Source organism: Catharus ustulatus, chromosome 10 (assembly GCF_009819885.2).
Source record: "Catharus ustulatus isolate bCatUst1 chromosome 10, bCatUst1.pri.v2, whole genome shotgun sequence".
NCBI lineage: Eukaryota > Metazoa > Chordata > Aves > Passeriformes > Turdidae > Catharus > Catharus ustulatus.
In genome coordinates this window covers 20,785,277-20,802,414 of record NC_046230.1, presented here as the reverse complement: position 1 = coordinate 20,802,414, position 17,138 = coordinate 20,785,277, and the positions used below count along the sequence as shown (strand labels likewise).

Genomic DNA, 17,138 nt, shown 5'->3' with positions numbered 1-17,138 from the left:
AGAATTAAACCAAGATGATTTTTGGTTTAGAGAGAGTGGGGGGGAAAAAAGTCTCCAAAGGTTTTTCCTCAACTGCCACAGCTGTCCAGAGACCAGGTGTGGATTTCCAGTCAAACCAGCACACAACAAGCTGGTGACCAGTGCTCATTGAGAAGTCTGCTGTCCTTACCTGACTTGAAAGTAATAAAAGAGAAATGTACTTTAAAATGTAATGGATGTTAAAGTGATGTACAAAGCAGTTCTTACTCATCACTGCCATACAGCCCCATCGCTTAAAGGCAAATTTTTGTGATTACCAACCTAAAGTTCTTACCCTTCCCTTCTGCTTTTCTTCTTCCCACATTTTGTAGTACCTCGAAGAAGTACAAAAGGAGATTCTCTCTTCCCTAGAAATAATTTTCTAGATATTAAAAAAAGGACAAACATTTTGAAAATTTAAAATTGTGAAACCAAATTTCAGTTTGGAAAATTATTACAGAAAATGTCTTAAAAAATCTTGGATATGCTTGTCAGATTCTTTCCACAAATAAATGCACTTCATGTTATCATTTCTCAGGTAGTAACTACATCAAAGTCTTGAGGTCTTGCCATGATTGCTTTTGTATAGTTCCTATATATGCCACTGTATGGCAGGAATAGTTTGATAAATTCCATTGCAATATGTTTTCCCCCTTCTAAGACCTTTATGGCAATAGCTTGTCATTTATGAGCCCTCCATGTATGCATTTATGGCTGCTGGAAGGTTTATGCAGTCTAATCCCTGTCCCAGCCTGTTTGTTCAGTATAACAAAGATGCCATTCCTCAGGCAAGGACAGTGTTTGAGCTGGAAAGGAAAGATGTGTTTCTTTTCATGGTCCTATTAAACTGGCTGCATCCTCCATCCCTTTTACAGCCAAAACCTCTTCAGACAGAATTTCACCACTAAATTCCTTTGAATATCCCCTCAATCTTTGTGATGGGGAATCTTGAGCATGATTAAACATCAAGTACAGTTTTAAAATACCAGGTGAAACCAAACCTCACTTGGTTAAAAACTTGCAATTTGGAAGAGTGGTATATAAATTAAGATATTTGTATTTAAATGAGTTTTTTCCACCTTGAGTTTTGTTTGTGTTACCATGCCCCTTCCAAATGCTCTGTATTACAGTAGTTAATTGAGAGGGTAGCAGCATCTGATATACCCACAGCATCTAAATCTTACTTTTCTATCCAATCTGCTACAGAAATAAAAGATGTGTCATTGAGATCTTCCAACAGTTTAAATGTACCTTTGCTCTTGCTTCATAATTTTATGTGCTGCCAGTTAGTCAAATGAGGTGGGACATCCTTTCAGAGCATCATGGTTTTAATTGGGACTTCAGTAGAAAAGAGTAATTAATAACTATTAACCTGTCCAGTAAAGCTGTGTCTGAGATTAATCAGCCATGTCTTTTGCACATTGCACTATGAAGTGAAAAAATGCAGCAGTTAAAAACTGATTACTGTTATTTGTCTAATTAATGCTGATCATTGCACTGAAGTATAATGACAATAGGAGATTTTTTAAAAAATAAGATATTTATATATATTAGATATAATATAATTTTAATGAATTTTTGATATATAATTTTTTTTTTACTAATTAGTTTTTATTTTTGTTTCCATGTTCCATATGTATTATGGCTTTGAATATAAAATTCTGCATGCATCTTTGTGAGATTTACCTGGAGGGGACAGAGAAAAGGGGATCACCATTATATAGAGACAGCATAAAAACAGGATATTGAATCTTATTTTATGAATGTGTTATGCCCATGTTTTGCTTTGTTAGCACTAAATGGACTTGTAATAAACAACAAGATTGTGAATCTGCCTTTAGTAAGGGGAAGAGTTTTGGCCTGAAGTTCCATGGAGGAGGTTGTGTGTTAGAATAACAACATGATCCCAAATTAACTGTGCTGTCAGTAGCTGACACTTAAAGGACTTGTCTAATGAGCTGTGATGTCATTAACACTGAGGCAGTCATTGTGTAAAATACAATTTTTACAATTTTGTGTGCAGCTTTAAGGAGATTTAAGTAAATTGCCCTGCCCTTTTAAGTGTTAAAAAATCCCCTCTTTAAGACTCTCTAAGTGCTTGTAGCTAAAGCATGATTTATCTCTTTATTTAGGGTTCTGTTACTTTGCCAGACACAGATGTATTTTTGATACAGAAAAACCTTCAAAAACCTCTGAGAAGTTTCAATGAGCAGCCTAATATTGTCTGTTAGTGTGAGTATCTGTGCACAGGAGTGAGGATACACTTTCAATAGTGTGAAATGCATTCACATAAATGACTTCTGAAGATTAGAACTACATTTTTAGGCACTTTTAACTTCAGACAACAAGGTGTGCTTAAAGGGCTTTTTGAAATGTAGGCTTTTATAATATGCTAGCTTAGTACATGGTACATAAGGAGATAGAAGAGAACTCTTAAATTTATGTTGTTTTATTTACTATTATGTAAGGATTGGAAATCTGAAGCTTTATGTAATAGAGTTGAAAGCAGAATTGGATAGATTGTATTGACCCTAGTAACAGTAGGGAACCTATGGTAAAATTAAGAGATCTAGATTTTTTTTTTTTTCCAGTGCTAAAATTTGATTTGAAAATCTCTCTACAGGTGGTGGAATGTGTTTGGAAGTTGCTGTATTTTAAATCAAGTTTTCCAGACACACTGTTGGTATTACTTGTTTTAAATCAGAATGGAACCTTCCACAATGGCAAAGTCCCTTGCTATATAGAATTGTAAACCAGTGTATCTTGTACTGAACTTTCTCTTAAATAATGTATCAGTCAATAAAAGAACTGCTTGTTCCATGGATTAGTGAACAGGTTTTTCACAGCTCTGTTTCTCAGGCTGGATTTTGTGCTGTCTAATCTTTGGACAAATTTCTATATTCCTTTACATCTGTCACTCTGTCTCTTGACTTCTTCCATGTATTTCCCCCTTCCATTAAGGAGTAAACTCTTCAGTTTTTATTAATGCTTTCTCAGCCATGTATTAACAGCATCTGCCTCTTGTCTGCTCAATATCCCATTTCCATTAAACTTGCAGGGGATATACTGAGATATTTCCTCCTGTGAAATAAGGTTTCTGTGCCAGCTAATCAGTGACTTAGTCATTTCTGTGGATCAGGACACATAAATGGACAAGCTTAGAAAGTGGATCTAGGCAATATTTGTCAGAAGGGCTGGTGTTGTATCTCATAAAGCACAGACTGCACTGCTGATACTGCAAACCATGAGGTGTTTGTACAGTGGGTTCTCAGAAAGTTTGTCCACATTCTGGAACCACTTGCAAATACGGTGAGAAGAATTGCTAACAACAAGAAGCTATTTTAGTATGCAATTAGTAGGTTGATATAATACACAGTTACCTGCATCATCTTTTTTTTCTTTTTTCCTGGTGCATTCATAAGCATTGTTAACCATCAGTGTTAGGAATGTTCTGTGTTGTGATGTCCCTTGTTGGTTGATCATGCATCGCTACTTTCTAAATTATTTGTAAGCAGAAGAAATGCTTTTGTTGCTGGGAATCAACAAAAGGCAGGAAAAGATGCCATGCTTATTTAATTATCTTTAAACATTAGGGTCTTTTTGGATCAGAGGTTTGAGAAACAGGATCTAAACTGTTCAGATGCAGTGAGAGAATTGTGTAGGAAACCCTTTCTTAGCTGCCTCTGCACTCACAGCTGCTGTAATCCAGGTGAGACCAAAGCATGATGTGATTTTCTGCTCTCTGCCCACGAAATGACAGCTTAAACTCAGCCCCAGATGTGGCTGCCATGCACAGAACATCAGAGTGGTTCTGCTTCAGTCACACTTTATTTGCAGCTGGGTGCTGCTGGAGCAGCTCCATGCCCAGTGTGCATGTTCTTCATTTCCTGAGGCTCTGGGGTTAGCAGGTAACCAGTCCAGTGCAGTCCCTGGAAAACAAGGAAGGTTAATTACCTGATTGGTTCTGTGCAGGGATGGTCTCAGCTGAGAAGAGACCAGGGGAAAAGATCTTCAGAGTCAGACTTTGCCCTCAGGTGGAAGATAAATACAGCTTGAGGCCAGTCCCTGGTGCATTGCTTGTCACCAGCCATTGATGGCAGCTCTTGTGCATTGTGCTGGAGATTCACAGAGGCTGCAGTCTCTTGTCTTTTGTAGCTTTGTTCTGTGTTCAGATCATTAATATAACCCCAATTAAGTGTTTATTCAGGTGCTCACTGGCCTCAGGAGAACTAACACACATTAAAGCCACCTATGAAAAGTAGTGGTCCCTGTTTCTTGTTGCTTCCTTTCTTTTTCCTCCAGCAAATAGTCATGGTCAGCTTGCTTATTTTGGACCCAATTCCTGCCTGTAGGTTTGTGGCCAAAGTCCCACAATAAAGCTTGTGTGAAATGTGGAGCAGAGCCCTGGTCTGTGTTCCTGTGAGTCAGTGCAAAAGGTAAATGTTTCCTCTGCCACATCTCAGAGATGGTGCAGTTAAAACAGAGAAGCAGCTTTGAATTTTCCCCTTAGAGCCAAACTAAGTTCTACAGAGTGTTGCAATCTGTCTTTTCACTGCTCCAGCCATATCATCTTTAAAAGGCAATTTAATGGTGCCTGGTGGTGTGTAGAGTTTACAAGGCTGATCTGTCCCCAGGTACACGACAGAGCCTTTGATAAAGCAGCAAGTGTCTCATATTAGATTAAATTGAGTCCAGAATGTTTTATGGGGTGATTTAATATACTGAATTGAAACAGTCACATTTTTTAAGGTAACTCTGAAAACAGAGGACTTAAGCAGCCATAAATAACGAAAGGGTTAACAGCAGGCACTGGCATCTGTTTTCAAGGTTCTGCTGTTTCAGTTTGTTCTGAGATGTTTATGGCTTTGGGAGAGGGACAAATACATCCAAAATCATAAGGAGCAGATTTTGCTGTTGGATGGTTTTGCAATCTAAAATAATTCATTCATTTGAATAGATGTGATTGGTTTACCTGAAGGAATTAATCTACAATCTTCTGCCTTGTAAAAAAATATGCAGAACTTTCTTTGGCTTCTTTGTGCTTGGACAATTTACAGCTGGTAAAGTGTTGAGGTATTCAGGATGAAAATGGAATCAACAATGCACATTTATTGTTGATATAGTTGTGCTGTCACTGCTGTAAAGTTAAAAAGCAGCAATTATAGCTGAAATCTGAAAGATGTTTTGTAATTTCACATGTGACACAATTCCTTACCAGAGATTGTAGCCATGGCAGCAGTGGTCGCTGCACTTTGTGAGTAACAGACCTGTAGCTACTGTCTCACACTGAAACTGAGGGATTTAACATTGATTTTTTTTTAAGTACAAAGTTTTTAAAATTCTCCTTAAAAGAAAAAAAAATAAATCTGTATTTCCTGTTTTGTGTGCTACTAAATAAACCACGGATTAATAAAAAGATACTGGATATGGAGGTAGGAAAAGGCAATTGTTATTTTAAATCCTGCCTGTTACATCATTTAGCTATGATGTGTCCCTAGTTCTCCTATCCTACTTTTTGTGCAGTCAAATCCTGTCTGAATATCTGAATACAAACATGAATTGAAAACAATAATAAATGAACCTACCATTTGGGAAATCCCTATTCCTGCATTACATTTGAAGTCTGTAATATATTTTTAGGCATCTGAGCTAATCACCTTCTCTCACTCTCCTATTCATCTGACTGAGTTCTCCAAAGAATCCCTTTTCATCTGTGGATTGCTTGTTTGAGTAAGATAGGTAGGAACAAGTGACTCACAGGTTCAACTTGCATCTGCTTATCTGAATTCAGACGAGTGTCAAACTCTCAGCAAATCACGATATTAGATGTATTTACTTACAGAAATCCAAATAGTAGTTTGTAATTTTTATAATATTGCAAATAGTATTTTTATTTTTTTTCTGTCTTAGCTGTCAAGTAAAGCAGAACTGAACATCAAATGCTTATGAGGCTCAAAATGAATGCCATATATTCATGTAATTTACATACTTATAGAACCACCAGGAACTGTGCATAAACATTCCTTAATACCAGCAGCTAGGAGATAAATTGAAAGTTATATACATACACAAGAAAAAAAATGAAGGTTCTAAAATATAGGGGGAGGAGGACAACTGAACTGAGAAACAGAGGTGTAGTAAAAAGTTCTGAGGTTCCTGTGAAGTCAGAATTGTGTAGAAACATCATGTACCTGCAGTCATTCTTCAGAGCATTTGGAGACATTTGGAAAGTCCTCAGTAGAGCAGCTCAGTGAATAGTAAGATAATCCTTAAATACCTGAATTACTTCTGTCTGAAAAATGAATCTAGCTTTGTATCAGTGAGTAGTCTTCAGTCAATTCCAGGTATGCAGAGCATTCCACAGAAAGGTCATCTCGTTTCATGGGAGTATTTGCCACATTACAGTTGGATTTCGTCCGTTTTGGAATAAAATCCCCTTATTTTTCAATTCTCTATAAAAGAAAAAACCTGAGGTTTTCCAGTCCAAAAAGCTGCTGCAGGTTATGGTACTTGGTGCTTTTGTCCTTGACTTTGTGGAAGTTTGTCTGATATTCCAGCCCAGATCTGTGGATTTTTGAAAACTCCAATTACCAGCTCCAACTCAAGCTTTGATGTTCTAATGAGACAAAATAAAAGCTGTTTGTCTCACAGGAGGCAGATGCAAACATTTGGATAAGATAGACTGGAGATTTTAATTCAATTTTATTTTTTAAAATGTTCTGTAAACTCCTGTTTTCTTTCTTAACTGAAGTGTAACTGTGTCCAGAAATCCTGTGGAAGGCTGATGCCAATGTAGGCAAATTTCAGTATGTGCTGTGTCCTTGAACTAAGCAAGGACATCTTACAGATAATAACATGGAAAATAGGGAAGGTCAACCAAAGATGTTTTAGTGACATTATTTTCAAGACTGAGGCATTTTCAGGGTGGTGTTTATATCATGGGAAAACCTGTAAGGTGCTGCAAGCACTTTGGCAGTGCAGTTTGGTACAGAGCAGTCTGGGTGAGAATGTGGTGCATGGGAAAGTCTCTCTCAGCAGTAATTAAAAAAAAAAATTATGTGTTCTGACACTGTTGTTGTTAATGGTCACCTGTGTTGCTTTGTTCCCTCAGCTTTCTCTGCTGGAAGATGCAGGGTTTGGTGGTGCTCTCCTTTACACTGATCCCTGTGACTTGCCAAAGACTGCAGACCTTGCTGACAAAGCCTTTATGGTCTCCTTGAACAGTGGGGGAGATCCATCCACGCCTGGGTATGCCAGTATTGGTAAGTACTGCTCAGGGCTTAGTCACAATGTGCATTTTAATTCTCTCTAGACTGGAAGTATGGGAGTTAAAACACTAAAGCAAATCCTGCTGGAAATAAAGGCTCTGAGTGAGGAAACTCTGTGTAATGCAGCATGGCTTAAAGGATGGAATCCAGCCTCAGAAGTGCTTTGAGCTCTTGGCACAAAGTCTGCACTCTCAAGAGTATATTGTGTTTTGTATTTCAGTATTCACACACTGAACCATTATTCCTACCTACTTATACTTATCCCATGAACAAAACCCCAAACTTTGAAGTACTGATCCACTGGTTTCAGAACGTTTTCCACAGGATCTGTCCCCACTGAAAGAATTATTCCCTTCTTTCTGTAATCCTCTTTCATAGTAGAAGTGAAAACTTTTGGTCAGTAGCTGTAAGTGAAATGCAATTAGATATTTTTAAATATTAAGGAAAAATAATGATTATAGTAGCTGTATGCTGCTATCATTTGAATAGAATATATTCATTTAGCCTTGCCCATATTAATTATGCTTCTATAAATACCTGCATTTTTGAACGATGGGAAATACAGAATTGATTTCAAGAAACAACATAGTCTCAAGGAACAACATCATCTTAATTAATTTTATATAAGGAGGTTGTTTTGTTTTTAAGCAATATCAACAATAAATAGAAGCAACAGCACATTTGACTTGTATGTGCTACTTAAATCTTCATTCTGGCAGTTCAGTGAATGTGTGCTCTGCTTCTCTGCAGCTTTTTCAGCTTTACAGCCCTCTTTACTATCTAACTATTTGGAAATGTATTAAGCAGCAGTCTATGAGTTTGTGACAAGGCTTCATCAAGAATATTTTGTCCGGTTACTGGCTCAGACATCTAAAGTTTGACTTAAATTGGCACTAAATCAACTGAGGCAACACGGAGATACGTCATGCCTAGAATGGCAGAAAATAGAAATATTTGCCTGGTTGTCAAAGAAGGGTGTTAGCTATTCACAGCATGAGTGCCTTGACAGCTCAGTGGGAAAGAAATTGCACATTTTCTCAGTGTCTCAGTGTACCTGACCCAGTGTTCTTAAAAGTGCCCTGGGAGCTACAGAGGTAAATATAACACTCTTCAAGCTTTATTCTTGCTCATTTTATGCTATTTGAAAAACAGTTTGTGGTGTCTCTGTCTGGCTGACTCCTTAATGTTTTATTTACCCTACATGAAAAGTAAAGCTAATTAAAACAGAGACACCAACATGAAGATGCCACTTCAGTGTTTAAACCTTATGTGTTAGTTTTCTGTCAGTAAATGATCTCATCTGCAGTGTGCATTCCAATCTCCAGTTTGGGAAAGAGAAGCTTAATTATAAGGACAATGGTGATAAAAGTGCACTGGTTTCTGGTAGAAGCCTTAGTGTGGCTTGTCTGTGGTTTTACATCTCTGTAAAACATTCATAAGCAGGAGCAGGTTGTCATGTTTAAGATCATTTATATTTTGATCACTGAATGGCATGATGAGCTGCTAAGAGCTCAGAGGAATACTTGGAATACTTGAGAAAACCCTTCTGTTATGGTTTTGTCACTGGAAGGTCGATCAGATGGAAGTAATTCCTGTGTTTCTGATGATGATTTTGCCTCTGTGTGGACGGTGAATTGACTTGCTTAGGGGTAGCTGATGCCTGGGACAGACACAAATACATCTGGAGTGCAAGCTTTTCCCTGGGGATGCCCTTGGATGTACAGTAGTTAAACTGCCTGTGTGGGGAATAAAAGAGCCAGAGAGCCCGGGCTGCCCCTTTCACTGTGATTCACAGAGTGCAGGAAGCACTACAAGAGATTTTATTGCAAGCTCCCGCTTAAGTTATTGGCATATCTTTGACACCATCTGCACTTCACACTTTGCCAGAAGAGCTGTTACTATCACAATCTCCAGGCTGCTCCTACCAGCATTCTCCCATTTACTGGGAAATTCCTGGTAAGATGAGTGATCCAAAACTAGCCTGGTACTTGATGAATAAAAGGTAGGAAACTTGGATTTTTGTGCTGCTGCCTTTGTTTCTCATGTTCTTTCAGTCTGAAAGCAAATTTCTTGGTGGTATCAGAATACTGGAATGCTTCAGTTTTTTCCTAGAAAAAAAAGTCTGCAGGAAATGGTATAATTTACAGATCTTTTCTCAAAGTTGACAACATTTTAAAATGGGATTTATGTAATAGTTCAGAGAGAATTTTGGAGTTCTCATGAGGTTCCAGCTCACATTTTCTGTTTCATGAAGATTAAATGCTGCAGTTCTGCATATGAATCATCTCAAATGTATAGAAATAGCTTGAGGATGGGTTTGAGATGCCAACTACCTACGCCTAGAATGATTTTATTGATCTCTGTTTAACAAAGGGGAAAAAGTAATGATGAGAAGGGGAAGTGAACAGCACTTATGTGAAAGTTTCTGCAGCTCTGTTTCATAATTTAATTCTTCTGTTCTTAAGACTCTTCCAATCCTAAGTCTTATCAGTCCTGAAACAATCATGGGAGCCTTTGTGAGCATCATTTCTGTCTGTGATTCTGACAGCCAAAGACTAGTGTCCTTCATTTGCAGAAATCTTTCTTCTATGCTCCTGCTTTTGAAATGAAATAGATGCAGGGGGTGGAACTGAAGGGAGTAATCATACAGTATTAAAAAGCTTGGTGGGGAAATAAGAGACTTGTGTGGCAAAAAATTGAAAATAAAGTTTAGAAGAATAGTGTAAAACTTGAGTGCTTCCCCATCTACTTTTCTTTTTCCATTTTGACTTTTTGAGTGCTGCACTTCCTTTCACCCACCTTTGTATGGCAGACACATATTAGATTTCTCCATCTCTACACTTCAGAGCTGTTTCAAATCAAATTTGTTTCCCCACAGGAAATGGCTCAGTAAACAAAAATATGGATAGAATCTATTTGTCAATCCTACTATGTAAATAGAAAAGTGGCATTGTGATAAGCTCTAAGAACCCTGCCCATGAGATAAGGTGCCTCCTAATAGAATCCCTATCTGTGCAGAGGGGGAATAGAAATTATTTCATGAAGAGTTCAGATGGCGTCATAGAAAATGCTGTGAGCTTAAAACTGCTGAAATATAACAGCTGTAAAATACAATCTTATGGTATCAGCTGGAGTTTGAAGTGTAATGTTGTTTTAGGGAATTGTTCTGCAGAGGTTATAACAGTGAGAAAAAGGGGTGTGTTTGGAAGCATTGCATGGTTCAGGTTATGATTAACAGCTGGTCATATCAGCCATGTTCTGGAAATTTGGGTGAAAAAATCAGTGACATGGGAAATGCATGGTGTCCTGGGATTGTGAATAGTAAATTCAGACAGAAGAATTGACAGGAGCATTTCTCAGACATTGATGGTAGGATTTGATTTCAGAGGAGGGGACAAGGAGGGCAGGGAGCTGTTAAGGATTTGATCCACTGCAGGCCATCAGCAAAGTCAGTGGTGCCTCTGAAAGTATATTTAAGAAGGGACAAGGTTGCTGGTCAGTCAGGGGAATGAACTGAGCCTGGAAAGGGGCAGGGTGACAGTGCTGTTCTAATCCTTTTGGGCTTGTTTTTCACTACCCAAATCTATTTTAGTTGGATGTTGCTGACACTGTTTTGCCCATGATGGTAACTGGCAAGTGATCTCTGTCTTTACCCTGAGCTTTTCCATCTTTCCTCTCACCCTGTGCAGTAGGGATAATGAGAGCTTGGCTGGGTAGGGTCAGGAAGGTGGCCAAGGTTCACCCACCACACTGAGCTCAACAAAATTTAAACACTCAAAATGCATCATAAAGCCCCCATGTCATTTACTTCTTTAGAAATGTGTCATTCTTTACAGTAATTTCATGACTACAAGCCGCACGTATTACAGAGTGTGATAAAAGGTATCTGTTCTATCACCATCTGTTGAGGGTGGGGGCAGTGATCCTTATCTCAACGGCAGATATTCTGCTAATGGGCCATCCATTGAAACCAGGCAGGGCATTGTTCTTTATCTTTTCACAACCCATCCTTCCTCCAGCCAGTCATTTTCTGCCAATGGCCATTGAGTCCCACTGTGTGACTGATAAAATTACTGCATCCCATTGGGAGTTGCTCCAGCCAGGGGGAAGAGCCCAACATTTCTTACCAAGATAAAAACAGAGGTTTTGGGACACTAAGGGAGCCCCTTTCTCCACTGGACTCCAGAGGAAAACCGGATTTCTCCACATCACCACTGGAGCTCCGGAGGGAAACTGCACCTTCTGCAGGAGCACTGCTCCAACTGAGCCACATCTGTCACTGCAGGAGGATGCAGCCACCATGGAATGGGACTGCTGCCAACACCCTGCCTGACGGGTGTCAGGTTGTACTCTGACTTTGTCAGGGTTTGGAGTTTGTTTCTTTGTAGTGCTGTATTTCTGTTTTAATTTCCCTGGTAAAGAACTGTTATTCCTAATTCCCATATCATTGCCTGAAAGCCCCTTAATTTCAAAATTATAATAATTTGGAGGGTGGGGGTTTACATTCTCCATTTCAAAGAGAAGCTCCTGCCTTTCTCAGCAGACACCTGTCCTCCTAAAACAGCAACTTTTCATTCTTTGTCCATATATAAGCCACACCTGATTATAAGCCGCACTTTGGGTTCGGACCAAAATTTTAGTCAAAATGGTGCGGCTTATAATAGTGAAATTACTGTAATTTAGCTCAGCCAGTTCTGCAGCAGCCACAGGGATCTGCTGCCAGTGCTTAGGGTGTGGGTGAGCATTGCTTGTTGGGATGGAAGTGTGTCCTGTAGGTTTAGGTGTGCCCTGCCTGACACCTGAGTTTGTCCTTTCTGTCCTTCACATGGTGAGATTTTCCTCCTGCAAAGCCGGCAGCTGAGCAGAAGTTTGCTGGAAAATAGAACGTTGTGTAATGGTTTTAACCGTGCATATGCAACATATGTTCTAAAATGGTTTGTTATAAATCATCATGACTTTTTACAAGATGTCCTCAGCCCTGGTTTGTCTCTTCTTTTTGAGAACAAAACACAGTCACAAGGATATATTTTGTTTGCTTGTCTCTGCTGCTGTGGAGATGATTCTGGGAAAAATTATTTACTTTTCTTTTTAGAAATTTGTGTTTTCTTTCTGCTAATAACTTCTGATAAATGAAATACAATTTGTAAAATTACTGTCTACAGTCAGGCTTCTGTGCACTGTGTTTTGATTCTCCTCAAGGACAGACTGAAGCTGAGGAGAAATAAAAGCTAAAGTTTGATATCACAGTTTAGGTGTGTGTATAATGTTTACATGTATTCTTGATCATTTTACTTTGGGCTTTCAACATAATTTCAGTGGTGGCCATAAAAAATGCATAGAGTTTATCAGACCAACTACACTGCTCTGTCTGATATACTGGGTTATTTTCTGCATGAACAAAAATCAGTACTAATGCAATAGAGAGGTAAATCTTTGGGAAAATACTGGCCTTTGAATAGTGAATGCAATAAGTAATAATTTCAGCAGATTTTAATAATATCTGTAGCACTAATGGTTCAAGAGGTGTCTAAATCCATGATCAGCCTCCTGAGATTTTTCAGGATATAATAAAGCAAGTGAGTTTCTATGTAAGTATCAAATTACATGCTCTGAGATTTTTGGATTTGTGGGTTTTAGTTTTTAGTTCTTCTTCCTTTCTGGCTTTCAGTTGGGTTTGCATGTATTTAAAACTGAGAGAATTATTTGGACATCAAGGTATTTTAGGCTCACAGGTTTGAGTGTCTGGACCTCTATATTGAATATCAGATATCACTTTATCATGTACTAAACTGCCTATATTTTCTTCTTGGAAGCAATTTTTCATTGAAAACATTGTCATTTTATTAATTAGAGTATTAAAAGAGAGGAGAAATCACTGGCAACAGTACTGGAATAGATTGCTAGCACTGTTTTTATCATTTGACTTTTGCAAATGCCATCATGAAACATATGGTCAAAACTTTTCTCAGTTTCAAGCAGAAAGTTATTAAAAATTTGAATTTATCAGAGAAATGGAATGTACAAGTGATGAAGACCAGATTATTTGAAAACAACAAATCAGCACTTCCTATGCTGCAAAATTAGCTCAGTGGAAAACATAATGACTAAATTCTTCCTGATGCCTTATAAGTTGCAGAGGACTTCTCAATATTTTCAACATTTCAGACAGTTTTAAACTACTACTAAACAGCTGTGACTCACTACAGAATGTTTTCCAGTGAAGCTGCTTTTTCTCTCATCCAGCAAAAATAACATTTTAAATGGAGTCCAGATTAAACTTCTGAAGCTACCCAACTCACAAGTGAATTTAGAATATTTAAATCTTTTGTGCAGTCATGATTGGAATGAATCCTGCCATAGCTTCACTGACATACTTCAGCCCAGCATAATTTGAGCAAGTGAGCTGATTTATTATGTGCTCACAAAAACAGCAAACATCATTGCATGGCAGTGAACCCAGCTGGTGTCTTGGAATCTGCTCCTGCAGAGTCTGCTTGAAATAATTTTTGTCTTTGCACAAATTTGGGATGGGAGGCTCCTTTTTATGGACCATGTGCTTCTTGGCCAGTTCTTTCCAACTTGACACCCTTCTCTGATATTACTGTGTTTTTTCTTGGTTTTGTAGGCTCCAAAACTCTGATAGTGGTATTACAGTAGAACAACCTCAGTGTGCTATGCCTATTTTCACTGTGTTTCTAATAGTTGAGTCTAATTGTCGCCTTCTTCCACTGCAGGTGACACACTGTACATTCTAAAAAAATGATACTTGTCAGAATTTAAGATTCCCTCCAAATAAGACTATTAAGAGAGTGTAGATTTAAAACTGACAATTTTTCAATGAAAGGTTAAGTTCAATTAAAAGAAATTCTGGGTGGAAAAATGTTGGTTTTTTTTAATTTAAGCTTCATTTAGTGATTTATTGAGTATTAGTTTTGTACACAGAAAGGAGATTTTGAAAAGAGGTTAATATGTTGCATTTTTTTTTCTTAAAAACTGAATTTTTCTATGGAAGAAGTAAAAGAGTTGTGGTTGACCAGTTTGAACATTTTGGACCAAATTCACTCTAATTTGTGCTTTTTTTGTAATTGATTTTGTATGTAAAAGCAAGTTTTTGAAGAGGACTGTGTTTTATTCAAGCATGCTGCTAAGATGACATATCAGAGAAAACTACATTTCTGATAGGTTATTATCTGTACACAATTATTAATGGTGCTGTAATTGCCAGAAACACGACTGTCTCAAAGTGCAAACTCTGGTCAGATTCATCCATAATTCTGTCCAAAAGGGAAAAAAGTCAGGAAGACAATCCTTCACAGAAAGATAAACCAGATTATATATATATATATAATTTATACACACATATATGTGTATATACATGGAATTATGTTTCCTTTTAAAACTTCCCTTTCTCATACATTTGTGTTTTTATTACCATGGTATTTTATCCCAGTGCTGTGCTGAAGTTGAGACACCACAATGTAACTCTCACATCTTGCAGCCAACACCTGCAAATACACCTGCACAGTAGAAAAAGCACCATAAAGTCAGCTGTCTGATTGTTTAAGCAATTAAAGGTATAATTAGTTTTATAATTGAATTTTTTTTCCTAGTGCTGTTTGAATACTAAAAACCAGACTAAACCAAACCATCTTTAACTTGACTTGATCTCTGTTCCAACCCACTGCTTTGCCATATCCAGCAGCTGCATAAAAAAGATAATTGCACCTCTTCCTACTTTCAGACAGGTAGGAACTCCCCCAAAAGAAAACCTAATCATCTTGAAATGGAGATGTGGAAAATACTTCATCATAGTTGCAGAAACGAGCACTATCATATTATATAGTATTCATCTGTAGAGCTCTAAAAGGCATGAGTAATTCACTGCAGTTTGGATTTGGCCAATTTTCCAAAGCATTTTGCTTGTACTTTTCAAAGATGGTTTTGTTGGGTTTTTTGGGGAATTATTTAGTGTAGTTTTTTGGGGAGGAGGTTGGGTTTTTTTGTTTTTTTTTTTTTTTGGGGGGCGGGGGTTTTTTTTGGTTTTTGGGGGTTTTTGATTTGCAGTGTTTTCCTTTCAGAGACAGAAAAATTCTCTGCCCAGGGGAGCTGGGAAGAAGTGATGTGTTTGGGAAAGAGGAAGGGGTTGATTTCAGGGACAGTGTGCTCCAGGGTGTGGTGGATCATGGAGTGCCTGGATGTCCCTGATCCTGATGTCAGTAAAGGGGCCACAGGAGAAAAGAATTGCACAACACTTGAGCTTGAAAAGGGACCTGAGGAGATCACTGAAGGACCAGCCACCTGCTCAAAGCAGAGTCACCTACAGCAAGTATCCTGGGTCATTTCCCAGTTGGGTTTTGAGCACATGTACAACCTCTTTAAGTCTTTGATTACTGTCACCATAAAATTGTCTGGGTTTTTTTTATGTTAAGGGGAATTCCCTGTATTTCAGTTTGTACCTGTTGCCCCTTCATTCCCTGAACACCACTGGAGAATAATCTGGCTCCATTCTTCCACACTCCCACCAATTATTTACACACATTGATAAGATTCCCTGCAACTCCTCTTTGTTTAGGGGTAAACAATTCTGTGTCTCTCAGATTCTCCTCCTGAGTCAAATGCTTCATTCCATTAGTCAGCTTCATAGCACTCCCAGTGATCTTCTTGTCCTTCCTATTTTTTGGAAGTTATTTCCAAGATTATTTGCTCTGTCACCCTCACAGTGACTCAGGTATGGCTGATCCCTGATCCACCTTCTCGAAGGTGATAGAAGTGATATTTGCTTTCATCATGTCCTCATGAATCTCTTCCCATCACCAAGAACTTTCTAAGATCTTTATGACCTTAGTGTGACATCCATGAGCTCCCTCATCACTCAGGGTTCCCAGACCAGCAGGGAAAATTTACATTTTTCTCCAACTAGTGCTCTCTTAAGCTCTTTGTTCCACCCATTGTGCTGCTCAGTATCAAAGGCTACCCTTGCTGCACTTTGGGTGATGAAACTTCCTTAGACATGGCAGAATTAAGGCTTGGAAAATTCATTTGGATGGGGAAGGAGTGAGGAATCATGTCCAGTGGTGATCCATGGATGAGTGGAGCTTCCTCTCCCTGGATAGTCTTTAGGTGTGATGTTATGAACCAGTGTATTGAAGTTGTCTAAATTCACTCAGCATAAGTGGAGGTGTGGGCACTTCATGCTGAAGGGGCTTTAGATGAATTTACTGTTGCTGGCACAAAGTGCAAGGCTCCTTTCTGTAAGAAACTGCAACAGGTTTGATCCAAATGTGTTCTTTCCTTTCCTCTACAGAAACAATTTAAAATGCTCTGGTGTTTGCTCTGTGAAAACACAGAACTTCATTTCAGGAAGGGGATAGTGCTGGAAAAAGCCACTCAGAGATGGCCAAGGGTCAGCTTTGCACTACAAGAGACTTTCACAAAAGTGAGAGGGTGTCTGTGAGAAGGAGGCAGGCTCAGCTCACCACCCTGGGATTATCCTGTATGCAGTGGTGGCAGTCAGTGTTTGCTGTGTGATGGGTACAATGCCACAGTGAGAAAGTTTGCTGGCAGAGACTGTTGTTTTTCTGACATGTTTTTCATGTGCAAAACCAGGTAATGAGAATGATTTTGATAAACCTGTGAAATTTTGAGAGCTGTTTCGTTTTCAGGTAAGAAAAGGCTTTGCACAAAGTGTGTGTAATTTCCAGTGCTTCTTATATAGTAATTTTACATAGCTGACAGGTGGGTCTATTGAGTTAGCGAAACAAAAAAAAAAGTGAAGCCCCTTGGGTTATTTAATACCTCATTGAAGTCATAGATCTTTTAGAATAATAATATAATGATTTGCATATTTATTTA

General features: G+C 38.4%; 1 protein-coding gene across 1 annotated transcript in view; it reads left to right on the top strand.

Moving 5' to 3' along the window:
* Positions 1-17,138, top strand: part of NAALADL2 (N-acetylated alpha-linked acidic dipeptidase like 2) — a 309,883-nt gene that overhangs the window by 164,138 nt on the left and 128,607 nt on the right. The window contains exon 5 of the mRNA XM_033069309.1: positions 7,130-7,280. Coding sequence (XP_032925200.1) covers positions 7,130-7,280 — 151 coding nt within the window. The remainder of the gene's footprint in view (positions 1-7,129; positions 7,281-17,138) is intronic.